Here is a 22,750-nt window from a genome sequence, read left to right as displayed (position 1 = left end):
CTGAGCTATTTCTCTGATATACTCATTTCTAATCTTGGTGGACTCCCAGTGGTAATCTCATTATCTTCAGCTCTGCCACCTCCAGATCAGTCTCCCGTCTTTATGTTGACACTGTGATCTCCAAACCATACAACACAGTAGGTCATATATCCATCTTGTAAACCTACCCTTTCTCTGGCTCCACAAAGACCCAGTGCAACTCCTCCTGACCTTCTCTCTACTTGTCCATCAACACTCACTGAGTGCTTCAGCATAGTCCTGTTCCACAAACTTTATTTTATTTTATTATTATGGGAAGAATGATACACTAACATGATTAAAATTCCATGTTATTTCAATAATACTTTTATTCTGCTAAATAGCGCGCCATTTCATGGATGGATTTATGAGCTGGATATAAGAGATAAAACTGATGCACAGGCTCTAAATAATTAGGTTAAAAGCTTGTGTTGATATATGTTGATTTAAAAAGAACATAGCAAATCTAATGTGGATTATGGTTGCAGGATTCAGTGCAATGGTTGCAAATAATAATAATGAAAAGAAGAATTAAAAGTAGAAGAAAAATAATGTATTACAATTAAAAGATGTCAGATAGACTGCAGTTAAGTCACACCCCTATGAAATTGTTTTTCCCAGGCATTTCCATTTTCACCACCAGGTGGCAGCATCGAGCCAAGCTGCCGACACCGCCACCTGGATTCGCACAACGGAGCGGTGACGTCAGATGTCAACAGGACGCAAACTTCCACTGTTGCAGCCAATCAGCTTTTGGTCAGACAGACTCTTGGAAAGATGGCGACGGTGAGGCACAGAGGAGTGAAAACTGGACGCTTTGCTGTTACTAAACACCGCACATCCACACTTCGCTAGAACCCACACGGCACCGGGTGTGGAAGTTAATCGGTCCGCTCTTGAGTCTGAACCCGCCGTTTGGGGCCGTATGGTGACGCTGCGGGTTTGCGCGCTGTTGTTTTCGGTTACACTTGGACTTCTCATTAGCTTTAAGTTGAAAAGCCAGCGCTAGCCCGGGCTAGCTGTGTAGCCTCACTCGGCTGTTTGGAAGGTGTATGGTACCCTTAACCGGTGTCAACACTGGCTTGTATATACCTTATAATTTTTTTTGTATTTCCGGAGCCGCTCATGAGTCACCTGGATTAAATATTGCACTTAAGGAGGAACAGGGGGCCACAAACTATTTGGCACTGCTGCGCCGAGGCGGAGTGAGTTTGCCGTCATGTATTTTCTAACCGGCTGGCCACGGAGGCTGCTTTGTCCGCTGAGGAGCGAAGAGGAGCCCTTCTACATCCAGCCCAGCTCCCAGCGCTTTTACTTCGCTCTGCTGTCAGAGACGCAGCTCAGCGTTTGGTTTAGTCGGGTGAGTTGAAACTCTGATCGGTCTTGAAATCAGCTGACAAAACAAAAACAAAAAAACGCTAGCTAAGATGTGATCTGGTGCCGTTTTCATTTCAAACGCATTGCAGCAGAGGGTGATAACCTGGCCGGCTGCCCTTCATGTTTTATTAAGTACCGTAAATAAATACGGGGAGAAACTGTGGTGTCCCCATATGAGTAACTCAAACTACTACGTCTTCTTTCTTTTTTTAACCTTGATGTGTTGGCAGAGGGTTCCACGTACACAGATATCAGACGGCAGGTGAACTCGTTACACATCATTACACGTGGATGTGTCATTCATTACTTAAGTTAAAACAATAATTTGACAGCAAAACTCAACCACAGTGGATTGGTGTTCACCTGATAGACGCTTTATAGCAGTTCAGTTTAAAGTTGCCCAAATGTTAGTAAATTGTATACTTTGGTAGGTGGACTGGTACTTATATAGTGCCTTTCTGCTCAGTTGAGCATTCAAAACACTTTCTTACTATAAGTGTTACACACATTCATACAGATGCCTACATAGCGGGGGTCAGTACCTTTGGAGGAGTCAGGGAGCAGTCCACTACCTTTAGATTGGTAGACCACCTACGCTACCACCTAAGCCAAGTACAGCTATCTCCGCTCTACTCATCAGTTTTACCCAGCAACATACAGGTCAAAGGTTAAGTTACTGTCAACAAAACATTTGTAATAGTGTTCAAAACATGCCATGACACGTTTTGCTTACCAGTAGTTTTCAGGAATTTAGGCAGCGCAGTTACAAAATAAATGTCAACACTTATCTCAGCACAATAATCTCGCTGTTTATTTTGTATGTCATGGCCACAAATGCGTCACATGACAGGAACATTTCACAGTGACTTAAACCAATCAGTCAATGTTAATTCTGTCTATTTATAAACTTATTGGTGCGGTCCAATAAGTTTATAAAAGTGCCAACATGCTGTGCTGCAGCTGGTTTCTTAACAAAACACCAAACTCTGAGCACTGCAACATCTAAAACATCTGGCTTAATTGACTCCTGAACCTGCTGGTATAGAGCCAAGGGAGCAGTGACTTTGAGGTGCGTGGTAACAACATAAACAGGGCTGAACAGATAGTGATGCCAGTGATGTGACATTCAAAATGGAACTTGGAAGGACAGACTGTAGAAATTAGTGGTAGGTCAGTAGCTTGTCAAACACATGAATGCTTTATTGGCAATCTCTTCTTCCCAAGAAATGCAAATAAAAACATCAAGGACTTTCTTGATAAGTTGTTGAAACAAGGGTTAATTGAAGAAGTCTAACAGCATAAGAAAAAATACGTATATTTCAATATATATTTTGAGTCACTGCATGTGGGATTCAGGTGATGTTTGACATGGTGGCAGCTTCATCATATTAATTCCTGTTTTTCACACTTTTTTTTTTTTTTAAATCTAAAATTTAAAAAAATGCAGAGAGTAGATGTGGTTTCTCTTTCACTGTTTCCAGGGAACTTCTCTACCCACTAAGCTCAGCTTTCAATACCATAGAAATGCGGAATGGGTCATGAATTGTTTGGTGTGCCTCCATTTTAGTACTTCTTCAGTATCTTTATCAACATCATACAGAGTATTTTGAATTCTTCTCTGTTGGCCTTGTTTATTTGGACGTTTTTGCCATGGTGACATGGAAAGGGAGCATATAATTGATTTTTATAACCTGCTCTTGTGTACATTGTTTATAACGGTCTGTGATACATGCACACAGTCTGAATATTATTGAGTTGTGGCAACAATGGATCAGGGTTACAGTTAATTTCCAGAGACCTGCACAGGATGCAACCTTGTTTTGTTTCCCCTCTTTCTTAAGAGTTCTGAGTGCCTGCAAGTATCCGTGGGGCATCCAGGAAAAGGAATGTCGATTGGAGGAACTTCTTCCTCTTGACATGTGCTGGTCACCCCTACTAAGTCCATTGTGTCCTTCAACTTTTCTGTATAGCTTAGGGGTTATCAGATGGCTAACATTAGGCTACTGCAGGGCTACCAGAGGAAGAAATCATTTTGATTTTTAAACAAAATAAGGAAACAAAAGTTCACAAACTTTTATTTCCATACAATTTAACTTGGATCTTTTTTTTGGTATTTTTAATGTTGTCAATATTGTGATTAGCAATGAGCAAGTTAGGGGTTTTTCCCAAGGAGAAGTCAGCATTTTCATAGAATCATTATTCTACCAAATAAATGGCACCAAAAATTTGGCTTAGTAGTTTTCAGTCTTGCCAGGTGACTGACAGAAAGTACCAAAAGTAAAGACTAACCTCACTGTGATGGTTTCCTTTCAAATCCAGTGTGTTGATGTAGAAAGACAAAAGTAAGCTATTGAGCTTCCAACATGTCAGTGTGCTACTTCTATTTAAGTAAGTTTTGCTTTTCCTAATGAGGAGATAGGTTTCTGTTTCCATCAGGTTCAGGTATCATTGGCATTATTAAATTTTAATTCTACGAAAGCGACACAATAGGTTAGGAATGGTTAAGCCCGTTGTCTCATTACAGTGAGTAGATACCAGCATTAAAGTTGCACAGCAGAATTACATTACTGCTTTACCTCACCATAGCCAGTGTCCTGTTTTTACTGTAATAATGATCCTTGTTATATCTCACTGAAAACTGATTCAACAGCCTTACTTTAACACTCTGGGACGCCATACATACTTTTAAAATGTTTTCAATGATTGTGGTGTTAATTGTGCAAGTGGAAGGACAGGATTAACTGAATCAAGAGAGGTCACCAGAGTGAAGCCCACACATGAAAAAGCTCGATTACCACTTCAATTGGCAGTAAAATCAATTGGCAGTCATACTTTTGTAGCAAGTCTCAAGCGTCCATTATTGGTGATGCTCTGTACTGTTATTGTTGAATGTTGAATTATACTGTGCCAGATGCTTGATCTTAAGAAACCAAATCTTTTCACATTTTTTTTCCTCTTCAGCAGCTGTTTTAAAACTTGAAAATTTATTGGTTGGACATACAGGTTTTCTTTTTGAAGCTGTAGGCTAGTTCTTATTTTGCTGTAGAGAGAATAAGGTGAGGTAAACTAAGGGTGGTAGCCTCAAGCATACAGTTGTGGTTATAAGTATACATGCAGATATCAGGCATGAATGTCATGCTAACTTTGGGCTTGCAGTGATTTCTCGGAACTGTTTTTTTTTTTTTTTGTTTTGTTTTTTGTTCTTCTCCCCCCCCCCTCCCCCGGGGTGATTGTGCAGCATACATCTTTTAAAACACGAGAATTACATGCAGAACTTTGAAGTCATTTTGGATTTTCTTTAAATCACACAGGGTTAAAGGTTTACTTACTGGCTCAAATATGTAAGTACATCCCCATTATGTTTGGTTAAACATTCCTTAGCAAGTTGGACTTGGACCAGCTGGATCTTTCTGGCTGGATATTTGACCACTCTTCTTGGCAGAATTTGCTAGAATTAATTTAATTTGATCATTTTCCAGGTACAAACCATGGCTTTTAATCATAGTTCACAAATTGTTTATAAGGTCGACGTTAAGGCTTTGGTAAGACCATTCCAAAAGTTTAATATTAGCCTTTTTTTATCTGTTCCAAAACCAATTTTGATGTGTGTTTGGGATCATTGTCTTCCTGGAACAATGGAACATCCAACTGTGTCCAAAGTTCGACCGTCTAACTCTTGAGTTAAAGTGAAGTTGAAGAATTTGGAGGTAGTCCTCCTTTGTTATTCCATCCACTTTGTGCAATCTGCCAAGGGCAGCAAAACAGCCCAAGAGCGTGATGCTACCACCACCATCTTTGATAGTTGGTACAGTGTCCTCAGGTTTGAAAGCTTCACCTTTACTCCTCCAACCATAACTGTTGTCATTGCAACCAAATAATTGTGTCTCATCTGAACATAAAACTTTCTTCAGAAGGCGTTTGGCTCCTGAAGGCAAATTTAAGTAGAGTTTGAAGGTGTTGATTTTGGATCAAGGGCTTCTTTCTTGGTCGTCCACATTGATGTAATCCTGCTTCACTATGGACAGTGATGCTGGTGTTCCAGCATTTTTCAGGTCATTGGGGTTAAACTGTCCCTTTGGAAAAGTGGTGACACATTCAAGTAACTTGGATTTGTGTACATTTTTTTTGAAAGATGTATTTGTTTAGCAATGGCTCCTTGTGTCAACTTGTGTAAATGTTAGGTCATCACTGAGTTCCTTGGAATTCCCCATTGTTCTGAGTATTGGTCAGTCCAATGAGTGCTATCAAACAAATCATTTTTATGCTGCCAAAGAAGAACCACCAGTTGTACTCATGATCACTAAAAGAATTTAATAGGCCTTGGTCTTGCCAATTTAAAAGATATTGTAGAGCCTTGTGCACCCAGTTCTTGTTTTTTAAAGTCATTATAGATGTATGCTGTACAGTAGGGCTGCCACAAACGATTATTTTGATAGTCGACTAGTCACAAATTATTTATGCGATTAGTCGACTAATCAGATCATCATCCACTGGACGTAAAACTACAGCTTATTGCACCAGCAGCATCTGCTCTTATATAACTATCATTAGCTTACAGCTTTAAGCTTTTAAGGTGCTAACTAAAAATAAAGACAAGATGATAGTTTATTCAATTTTAATGAAATTTGCAGATTGTTTCGGTAGAAGTTTAATAAACTCCTTGCTATCTAAAATATAACAGGACACCGGAGTATATTCTCCAGCATCTCACACTTCTGATAATCAGCTGTCTGCTTGACGTTTATTCAGCTGTGTAAAAACTATAACTTTAATCTCAGCCAAACCGATTTACTCAGGAACAAATAAAATACTAAAAAAAAAAAAGCCAAACAACAACATTTTTAATTTATCTAAGTGACTCATATATATTTAACCTGAGTCAGCGAAAGACGGCGGTGGGTTTGAAAACAATTTGCCGGGAGTCCGGTGTTCTCACGGCGCTAGTGACCTAGCCCCCGGCTAGCTATCGAGCTAGTGGGTAACAGACGTCTCCGAAAACGTCGGAGCGCTTTTGAAAATATGTGGTGTCCTGATAAACTGAGCCGATATTTGAGGTTTACACAGCTACATTCTCGCCTGAAAATATGTTAAACGTTTATTTTGTGACCCAGAAAGAATAATAAGAGTAATATTAAAACTAACTAGCTGCCGCCATTGTTGGAAACTAAGCTGGGCCGCGCTATGAATTCTGGGACACAGCTGCTTCTTCTTCTTCGGGGTTTAACGGCAGCTGGCATCCTTGTACATGCAGTGCTGCCATCTTCTGTTTCAGTCCGTTATTACACTCTTAAATCCTGCTACTTATTCCTGCGTCTTTTGCGATCTTACAAAGCTTCAAACGACGTCGACTATTAAATCAGTCGTCGACGATTTTGATAGTCGACGTAATCGTGACTAGTCGACAAATCGTGGCAGCCCTACTGTACAGTCATTCAGTCCTGGAAAAAGAACAGTTCATGAAAGTCATGAAAACCCACATAATTGCCATGACATCTATGCCCATGATGGCTGTATGAGAACTTCGCAACACACCTGTAGTTTATCCATTTTGCGTGATAGAAAGAGAAGCCTCAACATGCTTTTGTTTTCTCAGTAAAAATAGATTTTTCACAGTCCATTGGCCTCACTAGGTAGGAGATTTTTGGCATCACTGAGGTATTATAGTCATCCCATTTTTGGAAAAGAATTTGAAATCAAATCTGTATTTCTTCTTTGCCAAATACCAACCATTTGAGGCAATAAATCATTCCCGACAAATCCCCTTCCAGCACATTGGCTGACAAATATCTTTATAGATTATCTCTGTCAATCACAACCAACACTAGAAATAAAGCTGCTGTCATAATATCACACTGACATTGTTTACTGGGCTGCTGCCTGGGATTTATTTCATTTTTATTTTTTCGTAGATAGATGAGTTACTAGCTGTCACACAGCATGTTTTTTTTTTAAGCATTTTTAAAAATATTTCTATATTAATTACTTGATACAAGAGGTATGCTGTTTTCTTTTGTAGCTCCAGTGTTATTTGTTTAATATCAAATCAGATGATTTTGACCTCCAGAGCTCACTTTCTTTCCCATATTTCTGTTTCCCACCCACAGCCCAGTGTTTTGATAGTCAGCTATATCGAGTCTGCAAAGGCAGCGGCTCAGTTTGGCTTCTACCAGAAAGCAGAATGGAAACCAGACGACTCAATGATAGCTGTGGCGGTAAGTACACCATTTGGCAATGTCATATCATATTTGCAGTTTGACTGATCAGCTTACGTTCTCCCCCAAGCTCTGTTACTGCAAAACACTAAAGTTGATACCAATTGCAGAAATGTAGTTTTGACTGAGTTTCCCTGGGACAAATTGTGTCGCATATTAGAGTAAACATCAACACATATTTTTGAGATATTTTTTTTTCTTTTCAAGTGCTATCAAACAATCATATATCACAATTATGTCCTGGTTAAGCAGCCTTTTCTGGCATACACAAACATATGTCTTTGAGGGCTGACTGCTCACATAAGCACGATTGGTTTGCATGCAGTTAAGGTAAAGAGTCTGTGCTGCCTTCTTACAAGATTAGGTGTGAGTAAATTAAACCCAACCTTAAGAAACAAGTTAAAAGTCAGAATTGGTTGCAAGATCAAAACTTCTTCAGTGTGCAGAAAAAACCCCAGTTAAAAAAGGTCAAAAGCAAATTCATGTTGTGTAAGACAGCGGTCCCCAACCCTCTGGGCCACAGCCCGTGAGTCATTTGCTACCGGGCCGTGAGAGTTGAGCCTTGGGTGTGGAATTTAAGGTTTTCAGGAATTTAAGGTTTTTATCGTTATTTTTTTTTTTTGTCGTTTTTATTGTTAACTCTGTTTCCCTGGGTCTTTTCCCGTGTGTTATGAATAAACCTTCTTTTTTTTCTTTTTTTTGGTACCAGTCTTGGTTTTATTTTGTTGTATTTGTCCATGACACCTTAAAGGCCGGTCCGTGAAAACATTGTCAGACAAAACTAGTGCATGGCGCAAAAAAGGTTGGGGACCGCTGGTGTTAGATATAACATGTTGCACCCAGGAGTGGGTGATACAGCTTCAGAAGTATATCACAATATTTAAAGGAAATGTGCAATACATTTTTTTGACTACATAGAAAAATTTTTTGTGAACAGTGGTTTTTTTTTTGTTTGTTTTTGTTTTGGATGCCCACAAGTAGCAGCATTTATGAGTGTAAATAAATGGGTGTTTTCCATCCTCCTTTTGCACTGAGCCACTTCCTACTTTGAAGAGCGAGTCGATTGAAAAAGGTGCCACCAGCAGCAGCAGGAGCGTTATGGTGCTCTAGTTGTGACACAACGTAAGTCAAAAGTTGACACAAACGTAGCCTCGTTATCTTTCCTTGAAATTTAAGGAAAAGTATAACCTGACTGCGTAACATCTTAGTTTAAAAATAACTAATGCTGAAATGTATCTTCCTTCCTCTATTGGTTTGTCTTCGATCGAGTTTTATAACTAGCTCCTTAAAGCCCTGCTTTTCCACTACGTAACCAAATCAATAATTTCCATCCACTGTTTGCTCTTCATGTCATGGTGGGGGGATCATTTGGGTACTTTTTGGTTGCACGTCACCAGCTGCTAGCATCTCGTCATTTACAGCCTGATTGTGCTCAACTGTATGTTTTTTTGCCTCAAGTGATGAAACACATTAGTTGTTTCCATCTTTAGTGGGAGCAGTGCTTTGTTGGAGGTTATTGAAGTAGCTCCCTTTTTAGGTTACTAAAGTGTCATCAGAGGCTGACACACGGCTCTTGCTGTCAGACTTGCCTGGTTGGACACACTAGGGAACATAGAGTACATGCGCGGTTGAAGTAAAAGTTTATGCTGGGATCGGTGTTTTAAATGACTGTCTGAAATCGCTAATAACATCTTTATGTGTATTATGGTTAGTTTGTGCAACATTAATCACTTTTCTTACCAGTGAATCTCAATATTTGATAGACACAGATGATGACTGTTGGGATTTGTTACATATGGAGATTTAATTAGTGGTTCTAAGATGCTTGTGGATGTAGCACTTTTACAATAATATTAGTATGACTAATACTGTGTAATAATGTGTTTGATCAGTTGAAGTCTTTGTTGTGGAGTCTGACAGCAGTGGGGAGGAAAGACCTGCGAAATCTCTCCGTCTCCGTCCCACACCGTGGGTGCCGCAGTCTCCCACTGAAGGAGCTGCTCAGTGCTGTCACAGTCTGCTGCATGGGGTGGGAGATGTTGTCCAACAGGGATGAAAGCTTAGCCACCATTCTCCTGTCACTCACCACCTTCACTGGGTCCAGAGGGCATCCTAGAACAGAGATGGCCCTCCGGATCACCCTGTTCAGTCTCTTCCTATCCCCAGCAGAGATGCTGCCACCCCAGCAGACCACACCATAAAAGATGGCTGAGGCCACCACAGAGTCATAGAAGGTCTTCAGGAGTGGGCCCTCCACTCCAAAAGACCTCCGCAGCAGGTACAGCCTGCTCTGACCTTTCCTGTAGAGGGCGTCTGAATTATGAGTCCAGTCCAGTTTGTTGTTCAGATGAACACCAAGGTACCTGTAGCTGTCCACAGCTTGTCCATACCTTGGATGTTCAGTGGTTGCAGTGGAGGATGTTTGTGCCTGCGGAAGTCTACCACCAGCTCCTTGGTTTTACTGGTGTTGATCTGTAGGTAGTTCAGCTGGCACCAGTCCACAAAGTCTTGAGTCAGTCCTCTGTACTCCTTGTCGTCCCCATCAGTGATGAGGCCGACTGGGTGGAGTTGTGGGAGAAGTCTGCAGTGTAGATGGTGAAGAGGAACAGAGCCAGAACCGTTCCCTGTGGGGCCCCCGTACTGCAGACGACCCTGTCCGACACACAGCCCTGAGTTCTCACATACTGTGGTCAGTCGGTGAGGTAGTCCAAAATTCAGGTAGTGAGGTGATGGTCCACTCCAGAGTTCTCCAACTTGTCCTTCAGGACCGTGGGAAGAATAGTGTTGAAGGCACTGGAGAAATCAAAGAACATGATTCTCACAGTGCTCCCAGCGGTCTCCAGGTGAGCGAGGGAACGATGTAGGAGGTGAATGACGGCAATAGCACTGAAACACAGTTGCTGAGCAGTCCACGTCATTAGACATCACTTTCAGTCACACATACTGCAGCGTTAACTATGGTGTGATATTACTGTGAAGTTTGCATGTTTAAGGTCTATAATATAACAGTAAATATAACATTAAGTCAAGAAAAATAACACTTTGTGGATAAAAATAAGGCAGAATCGCACAAGCGACATAAACCATATGGCCTCGCTATTCAATAATAGATATTTTAAAGATCATTTTGGGTACCTGTTGTGAGTATTTGTACATCAGTGTTCACAATTCTGGCGTTTTTGATTGGAAAAACATGAACTCTTGACATACTGTCATGTCCACGTGTTTCAAAAAAGCAAGTTTGAAGCTAAACACGCTTTGACTTGTGTCAGGTCTACAACTTTCAAAAGGCCACAAGCAGCTCCGGGTTTAATGCTGCACGAACAGAATAGCCTGCAGCATTCAAAAAGTCTACTGCAGCTGTTTAAGTAAATAACGGCGAAACATCAACAATGACGCAAAGAATTGTAAAAGTGTCGACAGTTAGAGATAATTTAGACAAGATTAACTTGAGAGGGGCTCAGCGTGCTGAAAAGCACAGGGAATGTCGAAGGGGGACTAGTTGTGGAAGAACAGAAAGGATTTTACAGTGACGCAACAATGTCTGTGCTGTGGTTACACTTTGCTCCTAATCTATAGTGTCATACTTTATCCTTTGCTGAACACTGATTAAGTATGCAGTTGGCTTGAAGTGAAGCAAATTGTTCTCTGCCAAAGTGGAACTGTAATGCCCTGCCAAACCAGCCTGGCCTCATTGCAAAAAAATAAAAATAAAAATTAAATGGTCACAAAAAATATCGATTTATTTGACTCTTTTTATGGACATCAGGGACAACTTTATAACTAACGTATATCAAGAGGAAGTATATTTTGTGTCTGTAGCACGTTGTCTACATTCTTCAGTGGCCATGCTTTATTATGGTAACAGAGACGATAAAGCTTTAAAGAAATGGCAACTCAAACCATATTTTTGTGTGAGCTTTTGTTGCTTAAATGTAACCATTTTAATGATAATTTGGGAATGGTGGAGTGATTCACTCCCCCACCCCACCACTCAAGCCTTCAAATTTGGATTTGTTTGGGAGTGGGGTTTCACTATTAGGACAAAAATCATTTTGGTGACCAAAAAAAAAAGAAATTTTATGTTAAAGAGCACTAATAAGTAGATTAGAAGTTGTACAAAATGATATCACGTTTGTAGAGATGTTATAATTGTCCAGAGGATCTTACCATGTTACTCCCCTGTCAGATAGGACGTAGAAAACATGGTAATGTCTGCGGAGATGAAATGTTCTTCCACCATCTGTTAGCATTTAAGCACACATGCTTATTGATATTAATTTAGACAGATATTTCCTTTACTGTCACATCTCCACATCTTAAAAGTGTGCGTGCGTGCGTGCGTGCATGCGTGCGCGTGTACATCTGCACGCTGTAAAATATACATTTTCAATTGTAATCACTGGTACATGTTGCCTGTGACCCTCTCTGTGTTGAACTAATGTCTTCTTCAGCAACGTAACAGACGGACGTTGCATCTGTTCTATCAAACATACTGATGCACATAAAGAAGGATGAGCAGTGTTAGTGGAATCGGGCTGTTTCTCTTTTTGCATGCAAGATAAGATAGAGCTTGTGGGGATAAATGTTTGATAGGAGCTCATCTCATATATTATCATCTAGTTTCATTCAAAATTTCCTACCTGGAATGCCTACTGTACATACAGGAAGTCATTGGTTACAGTTGGTCATGATTGTTAGCTGAGCTACTGGGATAACTGTCTGATGGAAGTGTCAGGTTGAGTAACCTCACAAAACAAGTGTCTAAGTCAGAAGATGAGTCAAGCGGGTTCTAAAGGCCATGTGATCAGCAACACATAGCACGACTGCCAAGACAGAAAACAAAAGGATAGGCATCAAAACAACCGGCACACAGAGCATTGATTCATTAGGATCATTAGTGTCTGCTCCAAAAAATCCACTGCTTTGTGTTTGGGTGTGCTTGTATCCATGCTTGCAGAGGCATGCAACCAGAGGATGAGGAGTTTTAATTGTGTAATTTTTATATGTACTTTGAGTTTTTTCTTAATATATATACACTAACTGGCCACTTTATTAGTTACACCTTGCTAGTTCTGGGTTGGACCCACTTTTGCCTTCAGAACTGCCTTTATTCTTCACAGCATATATTCAAGAAGGTGCTGGAAAAATTCCTATGAGATTTTGGTCCACATTGAAATGAAGGCATCACGCAGCGTCACGGGCTTGATGCAGATTTGTTAGGTGATACATGATGCAATTCTCTAATTTCACAACATGCCAAAGGTGCTCTTTTGTATTGACATGTGGAGACTGTGGAGGTCATTTGAGTGCAGAAAACTCGTTTTGATGTCAAGAAAACAATTTGAGATGAGCTGAACATCATGACATGGTTTGTTAATCTGCTGGAAGGCACCATCATTGTGGTCACGTAGGGATGGATGTTGAAGTAGTTTGGCTATTCTCCTTCGACCTGTGGTGTTAACAAGACATTTTTCACCCAGAGAGCTGCTGCTAACTGGACATTTTCTCTTGTTCCAACCATTCTCTGTAAGCTTTAGAGATGGTTGTGCAGGAAAGTCCCAGCAGTTTCTGAAATACTCAGTCCACCAGCAACCACATTCAAAGTTTTCTTTCTTCTCCATTCTGATGCTCACGTCTGTAAAATTTCTGTAAAATCTGTCTCAAATAATGCTATGGTCACTTTGCCACTCGGCTATAAATGGCACAATATCCCCTGTTTGTGTTTTGTGGAGTTTGGTATACCTTAGTTAGATTCCCTTGCATTTCCATGTAAAAAACTGTCAAGGGCACAATACATTGTTCAGAGGTGTGGCAGTGTGCTCGTTTGTCCCAAAACACTACCTCTTCTTCTTGAATCCATTCTGCAGAATCAGGTGTTAAAGAAGCTGCTCCAGTGTACAAATACTGCAGTGTGCAAAGCAGATACGCTTATTCAGCAGATGCTATTTTCTGATTGGCTTTTATATCTTCCGAGCTAGAAAATATGGGGAATATGCTGGTAATCACCCCCCCACCCCCCCACCCCCCTCCCAAAAGACAGTGGAACAAATATTAGTGCAATAATCTCACCTCTCTTTCTCACTCACCTTTTTTCCTTGCTGCAAGAGTGCCAAAGTATACATGAATGAATGTTATGAACGTGTCTGAGAAAGCAGTAAGTCCCAGGCTCGGTCTGTCGGCACAACAGGGAGCAGGTGCAGAAGTTAAAAATACTAGGGCCCACACACCACTCACTTCCTGGGTTTACTTACTGCTGAAAGGAGTTATGTTCATGCACTTCATTTGTTTGGCAAAGATGATGCAACCATAAGAAGTCATCGAGGCTTACAGGTCTCAAGTTTGCTTGAAGCATTCACAGGATTTGTGGTGTCTTGACAAGCTGCTTATTCACAATGCCATAAATCCTCACACCTTCATTAGCACTGCAGTGTAATTATAAAGGGAACCGATTTGGAGTGCAGAACAATAAAAGCCACCATTGCCCAGGCAGTAGTCCTTAATTCAGCTACCAGCTGTTTTCCAGATGTTTGACTGCAGGCCTTGAGGCTAACTAAACCATAGCTATGACTATCTTTAGCTCAGTGTGTGTCTGTGAGTATGAGAATGACAGAGAAATAAGTAAAGCAACTGACAGAGCAGGGAGAGGGATGGACTTCTGCGTGTGGTTGGCGTCAAGAAAGGATGACGTTCTTCAGACACGGGAAATACTTCTTACCATTTAGCTTTTCTCGTGTGTGTGTTTTGGGATCTTTCCGAGGCCAACGTGTTCCCTCTCTGTTTTTAGTCTCTCACACTGCAGCACTCAGGAAAGTGTTTTCACCAAAGACTGACCAAGAATACGGTGCAATTTTCTATCACACAGATGCACAACATACATAGTTATATTACTAGCATACATTTATAAACACATTCTAAAATGAAAAAGGATTAGGGTCAAAAGGTTTTAGTTTTATTTTGGTTTTTAAAGAAGGAACTGAAAGCTAAAAGTAAAGAGTCAGCAGTTTCAGCACTGTATCATATTTTGTAAACACAGGCAGCGCTCATTCCTGTTTTATCTTTAACATTCTGTGTGTTTATATAATGCGTGTGCGACTGTGCATGTTCGTGTCTATGGGATAATGTGGCTTGTTATAAAAAGTGCTTTAGATGCTCAGTTAATGCGGAAAAGCGCTATATAAAAGTAACCGTAAACTATGTCCTATAACTAAAATATAGCTGTAATATAGCTATATATAAATGTGATTATGTCCTATATAATAACTACATAATTATAACTATAAAACTATATCATATATGATAACATCCTATAACTATATATTGTTGGTGCATTTAGTTTACAACTTATATTGAGTTACTGTTACTTTTTGTCAAGTGTAGTTTGGTACACGTGTTGCAGTTAATAATTTTAGCTTTATTTTTGAAGTAATGAACTCCTCTGCACAAAGACTCATGTGACTGGTGCTGTGATCTTGATTTCAGTTATGTGTTGTTTAGGCGTTTATACTAGTGGATGTAAGTAGTGGTTTCCGGTGTTGGGCTGTTACAGGCCCTAAGAGTGAGACTCTCATAGCGATGACTGTTTCCCAGTCGAATCAGTGTGTAAGTGTATAGGGCACAGGAATGCAACAAAAAACAAACCAAACAATCAGAAACAGACTTGATGAGGGTGGCCTGAGGGCCTGACGTCCTCTAGTGGCTTCTGTGCTCCCTGTGCGGCACTGTGGAGCCAGCTTGCCATAAAATACCAGGATTGGCAGGTCCACCACTCACGCTCTGCGCTTTTCACAGACGAGAGCAGGTTAACCTTGAGTCTGGAGAAGCCGTGGAGAATGTTGTGCTGCCTGGAACATTGGTCAGCATGACCGGTTTAGTTGGGCTCGCATGGGACTGTGTATTGTTATGTTTTGACCCACCTGATGCTGCCAGGTTCAATGTGAGACTGTCCAGGAGCTTAATTATGCTCTAGTCCCGATCTGGGAGGAGATGCCCCAGGATGCCATCCATCGTCTCATTAGGCGCATGCCCCGATGCTGTAAAGCAAGCACTCAAGCATATAAGCCCCATACAAACAAATAGTTATGTCTATAACTTCTGTTCCCTGAAGGAGAGGAACGAGGTACAACACATAAGTATGGGATATCACACCCTCGCGTGTCCTGGCTGAAGAAACCTTTATTCACGCCTTTAAGGCAGATGACGTGTGATGACACGCACACGGCTCCTCCTGCACATATAGCATCCCTCAGTTTGATAGCCGCTCTTCACCGAGCCAAACTGCTCAGTGGGGCCACCTTGTGTTGTACCTCATTTCTCTCCTTCAGGGAACAGAAGTTATAGACATAACTATTCGTTCCCTTTCAGTCGATTCACTCGGTACAACACATAAGTATGGGACATATATACATGCCCTGCAGAGCAGCCACCGAACCGGAATCGGACCACCACATCCTTAGTGAGTGGTAGACCCAGCAGAAAGGACAGCATGAGCCACCGAAGGGGCTGTAACGTCCAACCGATAAAACCACACAAAAGTGTGCGGTGATGCCCAACTAGCTGCCACACAAATATCAGCTAAAGACACCCCTTTAAAAAGAGCTCATGAGGTCGCCATCCCCCTGGTGGAATGAGCTCTCACCCCGTGGGGCAAAGCAAGACCTCTGGTGCCGTATGCCAGTGAGATAGCTTCTATAATCCAGTGGGACAGCCTCGGTTTCGACAGAGCTCTACCTCTATTTGGATTAGCGAAGCAGACAAACAGCTGGTCACATAAACGCACATTCTGAGTGCGCTCAATGTAGGTGCGCAGCACATGCACTGGACAAAGAGAATGCATCCTCCTCTGCTCCTCAGATGCAAAACGAGGGGAGCAAAAGCTCAGCAACTCAAACTCCATTGAGCTATAAGACGCAGGCATGATCTTGGGAAAATAGGCAGCATTTGGACGCAATACGACCTTGTGGCCATCAGGAGAGAACTGTGTGCAGGAGGGATGCACAGACAGCGCATGAAGGTCACCCACTCGCTTTGCCAAAGCCAAAGCGAGAAGTAATGCAGTCTTATATGAAAGAAATTTCATATCCACAGACTCAATGGGTTCAAACGGGGGCTACGAAGGGCCTCCAGCACCAAAGACAAGTCCCAAGCAGGGACACTGGACTTAAGCACGGGCCTCAGCCAGCGAACTCCTTTCAGAAAACGTATGGCGAGGGGATGTGCACCTAGTGTCACCCCGTCAAAGCCAATATGACAAGCAGATATAGCTGCTAAATAAACCTTAATTGTCGAAAATGAAAGGCCCTTATCCAGCAGCTCCTGCAGGAATGTCAAAAAAATCCACAATAGAGCACTGAAATGGGAGTGTGACGGTCCTGGCACCATTGCTCGAAGGCTCGCCATTTGTAAGCGTACAAGCCTCTAGTAGATGAGGCCCTAGCGCTCTGAATTGTCGCTATCACACTAGGTGGCAAACCCTTAGCAATCAAGTTTAACCTCTCAGCAGGTAAGCATGAAGGCGCCACAGGTCTGGGCGCGGATGAAACACTTCTGCACAAGCCTGAGAGGGGAGATCCCTGTGGAGAGGAAGCTGCCAAGGACTCTCTGCTAGCAGGCTGATTATCTCTGCATACCACGACCTTGTGGGCCACCAAGGGGCCACTAGAATCAGAGAGAGGGAATGCCGACGCGCTCTCTCTAGAACTGGAGATATAATTTCCACTGGGGGAAATGCATACAGGAGCACGTCTGGCCATTGGTGCACTAGCGCATCCAAGCCCAAGGGTGCATCATGGTCGATTATGGAGAAGAACAGGGGGCAGTGAGTATTTACCCTGGAAGCAAAAAGATCTATTTGCGCCTTGCCAAATAGATCCCAAATCTGAGCCACTATTAAAGGGTGTAACCTCCATTCTCTCACCAGAGGACCCCCCCTGGAGAGAAGGTCCGGCCCCAGATTTGGGTGGCCCGGGACATGGGTGGCTCTTAGAGATTAAACTGAGCGAGGCAGCGATGAAACGCGGCGACTCTGTGCTCCGACAAACGTGCGTGGCTGGAAAGCGCGGATTCAGCGAGGTGAAGAGCGTAAGAACTGAGGGATGACTGTGATGCTATATGTGCAGGAGGGGCCGTGCGCGTGTCATCACACGTCATCTGCCTTAAAGGCGTGAATAAAGGTTTCTTCAGCCAGGACACGCGAGGGCATGATATCCCATACTTACGTGTTGTACCGAGTGAATCGACTGAAAGGGAACTACTGAATTACATTTTGAGTTTTTGCAATCAGAGTTTGCGATTTTTTATTTTTTTATTATTATTATTATTATTATTATTATTTTTTCCTAATTTATGTCACTTTGATTTTTAGAGTTGCTTTAAACTCAGCCCTCTATAAGATGATCATTTTTATTACCATCAAACGATGGCGCATCCTCTTATTTCTGACATCTTTACCAGTCCATATCAGTGTAAATATCCCAGCACAGGTTTTTTCCTCCTGAGGTCTGATGTGTTTTCAAAGTTTCTTTAATTTTTTTAGCAGTGTGAATTAAGATTATGTGATTTTAGCTTCTTTAGACATCCATAATAAGTTGATGTAACTCACTACTGTTTTTTTGAAAATATTTTTATCGAAAAAAGAAAACAACAGTACTTGCGGTTACCGAAATACAATCAACCTTTCTTCATTTTCCTAAGTAAATAAACTTATATAAAATAACGCATTCTAAAACACAACCATCAAACATGTAAGAGGAATATAACAGTAACAGAAGTACATTTAAACAGGCAATTCTTCTAGACTAGCAAAATAAGAGATAAAGGGTTGCCACTTGTGAAAAAATTTGGCTGTGCAACCTCTCAACGTATATTTAATTTTTCAAGTTTTAAAAAAAAAACCATGACATCTTTTAGCCACCGGGAAATAGTAGGATACTGAACAGACTTCCAATGCAACAATATTAGACATCTCGCTAATAGGGATGTGAAGGCTATAATATCCTTTTGTGTGGAATCAAGTGTAAGTGAGTGAACAGGAATCCCAAATACAGCAATCAGAGGACAAGGATGAAGAGTTACCCCAAGAACAGTTGACATAATAGCAAAATACCCTGTCCAGAAACCTTGTAGCTCAGGACACAGAAAAAACATGTGGCTAAGGTGACAAGGAGAACCGTGGCATTTATCACATTTATTTTCCACTTCTGGATACAATTCAGAAAGTCTAGACTTAGAGAAATGCACCCTGTGTATGACCTTAGTAACTCACTACTGCTAAACATATCTTAATTTTCTGAGACAATAAATCTTCATATTTCTTTAAGTAAAAACCAGATTATAAAATTTAGTATCATACCAGTACCAGAGAGCTCTCTTTGCTGTAACAACCCAGTCTCACGACAGTTTATGAAATTGCCACAACATTTAATCTAGTGATTCATGTTCCGCATAACAAATTTCCAGTCTTATATTTGTGTCCTTGAACATGACTTTTCATCTGTCTCTTTTTATATGTACAAATTCATGTCCATAGACATGAAATGCTTTCCACTTTTAAAAGGCATTTGGAGGGTGGAGGTGGAGCAAATCATTTTGCCACCACTCACGAAGACCCAGGTTTGAGTTATGCACGTCACAGACGTTCGTTCGTATCACTCTAAAACACGCCAGTATTTAGCTTAGAAAAAAAGATCAGGTTCCACTTCTTTTAAAGCTTTATTTTCTGGGTTGCCATGGTGACACCTACCCGCTTTCTCTGGACAAAATACCTGCTCCTGACATGAAATCTACTTCCTATTGAAATGCATTCCTTTCAAGCTGTCAGTGTTCACTGACACAAAAAACTCTCAAAACAAAACGTGACAGAAAGAAATGGACCGTTTCTTTTACAGCCGCTTCATGTTTTCTTCTGAGACTGCAGGTTGTATCAGATTTTGCTTTTTGTTGTGGCCACTCCTTGATCACAAAGAAATGTTGCATTTTGATTTATTTCCAATGGTTTATTAAAAAAGAAATGTGCTTACTGTTTACGATGCTAATGATTAAATCAATATGAATTTCCACATTTAAACAGCGCCCATTTTGCCTCCGTTCACCTGGCACTTCTACTCTTCTGAGTGTTAAACTCAGAGATACACAAGATTTAACTACCGCACATATTTCCTTATCTGCCACGAAAATAATGGCGATTTAGGTCTGTTATCGTCACCAGTCTTGTAGTTGTTCATCAAGAGCAGCACACTGATTGCCGTTCAGATATCTAGACTTGCCATGGTTCATTTAGGACTGTTAACATCTGTGTGTACCTTGAAACCACACTCGGTAAGACTTAACACGCAAGAGCTGTAGATCAACTTTACACATCTGTGCTCTGCTATTGCATTATTTATACTTGTTTGTAATCCAAACTGAAAGGTATCTAATATTTGCAGATCGTAATAGTTTGCATCCATTTTTTTTTCTTCTCTTTTTTTTGTTATAATGCACTTAACACTGCGGTGTTCCCCGAGTTTATGTTCCTGTGTACTTGTGGAGCCTGTTCAGACATGCAGAAGAGCAGCTCATCGTGCTTTCTGTGTACACTCTTTCTGCTGACTTGTTACTTTTGCAGCAACAACTTTCAAAGTCTTTCGTTCCGCTTGCAACACTGAACTGGAGCACTTAGCAGTCAGCTGTTTCCCACTTTTCATTTCAGTTTTTGAGTGGGCTTCTTCTTCTCTTTATTTGACTTTTTTGTCCTTTAGTCTGTCCTTTCTGATCTTCCTCTTTTTCTTGTCTTTTTTAAATACAATGCTAAGTCACAGCTTGTGCTATCAAGCTGAAGAAGAGGACGATTTAAGTGACAAAAGTGAAAGCAACACACTTTCAGTGCACTGAAGTCATTTGATAATAAATGATAGATTTCTCTCATGTGATTCACTTTTTCATAAGACTCTACTGATCACAACATGAGCACAATAGGATACCAAACCTGTTACTCTGAGGTTTCTTTAGATGCATCCTGTTTTACAGGCCTGTTTAAAAACATTTCAGGGCCTCACTGTTGTCCATAAATGCTGCAGCTTGAGTTTGTGACTGCTATTAGTGAGACGGCATAGATGGAAAAAACAAAAGTGACTAGCAACTTCCCCTGCCCTGGGTCACTGACTGCCTTTGAATTGCAGTGCCTGCTTGTTTATTGGGTTTCAGCTGAGAATGACTGGCATCCTGCCTCTTCCTGTACTGTTATATGTGCATGTGTGAACCCACCAAGAGTCCTAGAAACACGGGATGCATCCCAATTGAGGCCTTCGTCTGCAATTGCTTTCATCACGAGCGCTCACTTATCAGATAGGACAGGTTGAAATAAAGCTAATCAAAGGCCCATGAATGGATGTCTGAGCGCTTTTATGTGTTAGTGTGATCAAAACTACAGGTTAAAGGGAGGAGATGATAAGAGTGGGGGACACTACTGAAGTTCATCATGAGTTGCCAAGTTTTTCTGCTTCTGCAGCTTCCCTCCCATCTTTGATATTTCAGCGAGATTCCCCGCAGTTCACATGCTAGTGTCCCTCGCATTTCCATTTTTATAAATTTCCTCGGGGGGAGAAAGCCTTGTTTGTTTACTCCATGTTATAACTGGCTGTGTGCCATATTTCTCATTGCCCTCCACACTGTCTGTTTCTATTCCTGCTTGATTTGCGCCTTCCCCAATGCTGCAGAAGGTTTTTGTAACTGAGCCACATAACTATATTTAAATTTATGGCTCTCGATGATAAAATTATAGTCTTTAACAGAAGGCTTTGCCACAAGTCTGAAAACTCAAGCGGTTTAACAAATTCCAAACATTTTCTGCTGTTACAATAGTAGATGTGAAGAATTGTGCATCCTTTGCTGGAGGGTGAACTCTGTAAATGCTTGTATTTGTATGTGGATCACACAAGCATGTGAGGCTATTATAACTAACTAGGTCATTGTGATGAGACTACTGTTCATCTAAACTATATATAGTGCTAAAATGAAAATGATGAAGAGGCTGTTTTGTCTCTGTAGCCCGAATGCACAATGATTTTCCTCAGCAGACTAACAGAGAATTCTCCAAGCCCACTCATCCCTCTTTAATTCACTTACACAGTAAATTAGACTCTTGATACACTCTTAAAGGGAAGATCATGATGATTGAGGGGAAATGAAGTGCAGGTGATTCAGCAATTCATTACATTTTTGTAGAGTATGTTGTGATTCAAGTAAACATCTTTGTGTGGTGATTTCATGTGCACATGTGCAGCCTTTTTACTTTTATTAGTGGTTATTATCTCATACTGTTTAGACATGAAAATGTAATCTATGAAGGTTATGTTTAATGCAGCATCACTTCATTCCTTAATCAGTCTTCAAGGGTAAATGTGGTGCCGTGAGAAACATCTGTTTTACGGGTAACTACCACAGTGGTGGTTTTGAGTACGTTGGCAGGTGTTTTGTGTGTCTGGATTCTCCGTGTGGTAGCATCCCCACTGTGCAAGATGAATCTTTACAGCTGTGTAGTTGAGATCAAAATGAAGGACTTGTTGGAAGACTTGCAGATTATCAGCTCAAGAAGTAGTGAATATACACTCAACAAAAATATAAACGCAACACCTTTGTTACTGCTCCCATTCCCCATGGGATGGACGTAGAGACCTAAAATTCATTCCAGATACACAATATAACCATCCCTCCCAAACAGTGGTCACAAATCAGTCCAAATGTGTGGTAGTGGGCACATCTGCTATATTGAGATAATCCATCCCACCTCACAGGTGTGCCACATCAGGATGCTGATCTGACATCATGAGTAGTGCACAGGTGTACCTCAGACTGCCCACAACAAAAGGCCACCCTGGAATGTGCAGTTTTGTCTCACAGCAAAATGCCACAGATGCCACAAGCAATGAGGGAGCGTGCAATTGGCATGCTGACAGCAGGAATGTCAACCAGATCTGTCGCCCGTGCATTGAATGTTCATTTCTCAACCATAAGCCGTCTCCACAGGCGTTTCAGAGAATATGGCAGCACATCCAACCGGCCTCACAACCGCAGACCTCGTGTAACCACACCAGCCCAGGACCTCCACATCCAGCAGGTTCACCTCCAAGATCGTCTGAGACCAGCCACCCAGACAGCTGCTGGAA

At 41.3% G+C, this 22,750-nt stretch overlaps 1 protein-coding gene across 2 annotated transcripts in view; it reads left to right on the top strand.

The window, feature by feature from the left end:
• The first annotated feature begins 755 nt into the window (after positions 1 to 755).
• ric1 (RIC1 homolog, RAB6A GEF complex partner 1) overlaps positions 756 to 22,750 on the top strand; it is a 51,979-nt gene continuing 29,984 nt past the window's right edge. For both annotated transcript variants that reach the window (XM_014339805.2, XM_014339804.2), the window contains exons 1-2: positions 756 to 1,378; positions 7,500 to 7,607. In XM_014339805.2, the coding sequence (XP_014195291.1) occupies positions 1,238 to 1,378; positions 7,500 to 7,607 (249 nt within the window). In that variant the 5' untranslated portion in view covers positions 756 to 1,237. The remainder of the gene's footprint in view (positions 1,379 to 7,499; positions 7,608 to 22,750) is intronic.

The sequence above is a fragment of the Haplochromis burtoni genome, unplaced genomic scaffold (assembly GCF_018398535.1).
Source record: "Haplochromis burtoni strain Fernald_Lab_line unplaced genomic scaffold, NCSU_Asbu1 Contig_72, whole genome shotgun sequence".
NCBI lineage: Eukaryota > Metazoa > Chordata > Actinopteri > Cichliformes > Cichlidae > Haplochromis > Haplochromis burtoni.
The sequence above is the reverse complement of the archived record's forward strand: the minus strand, read 5'-3'. Positions and strand labels throughout refer to the sequence as shown.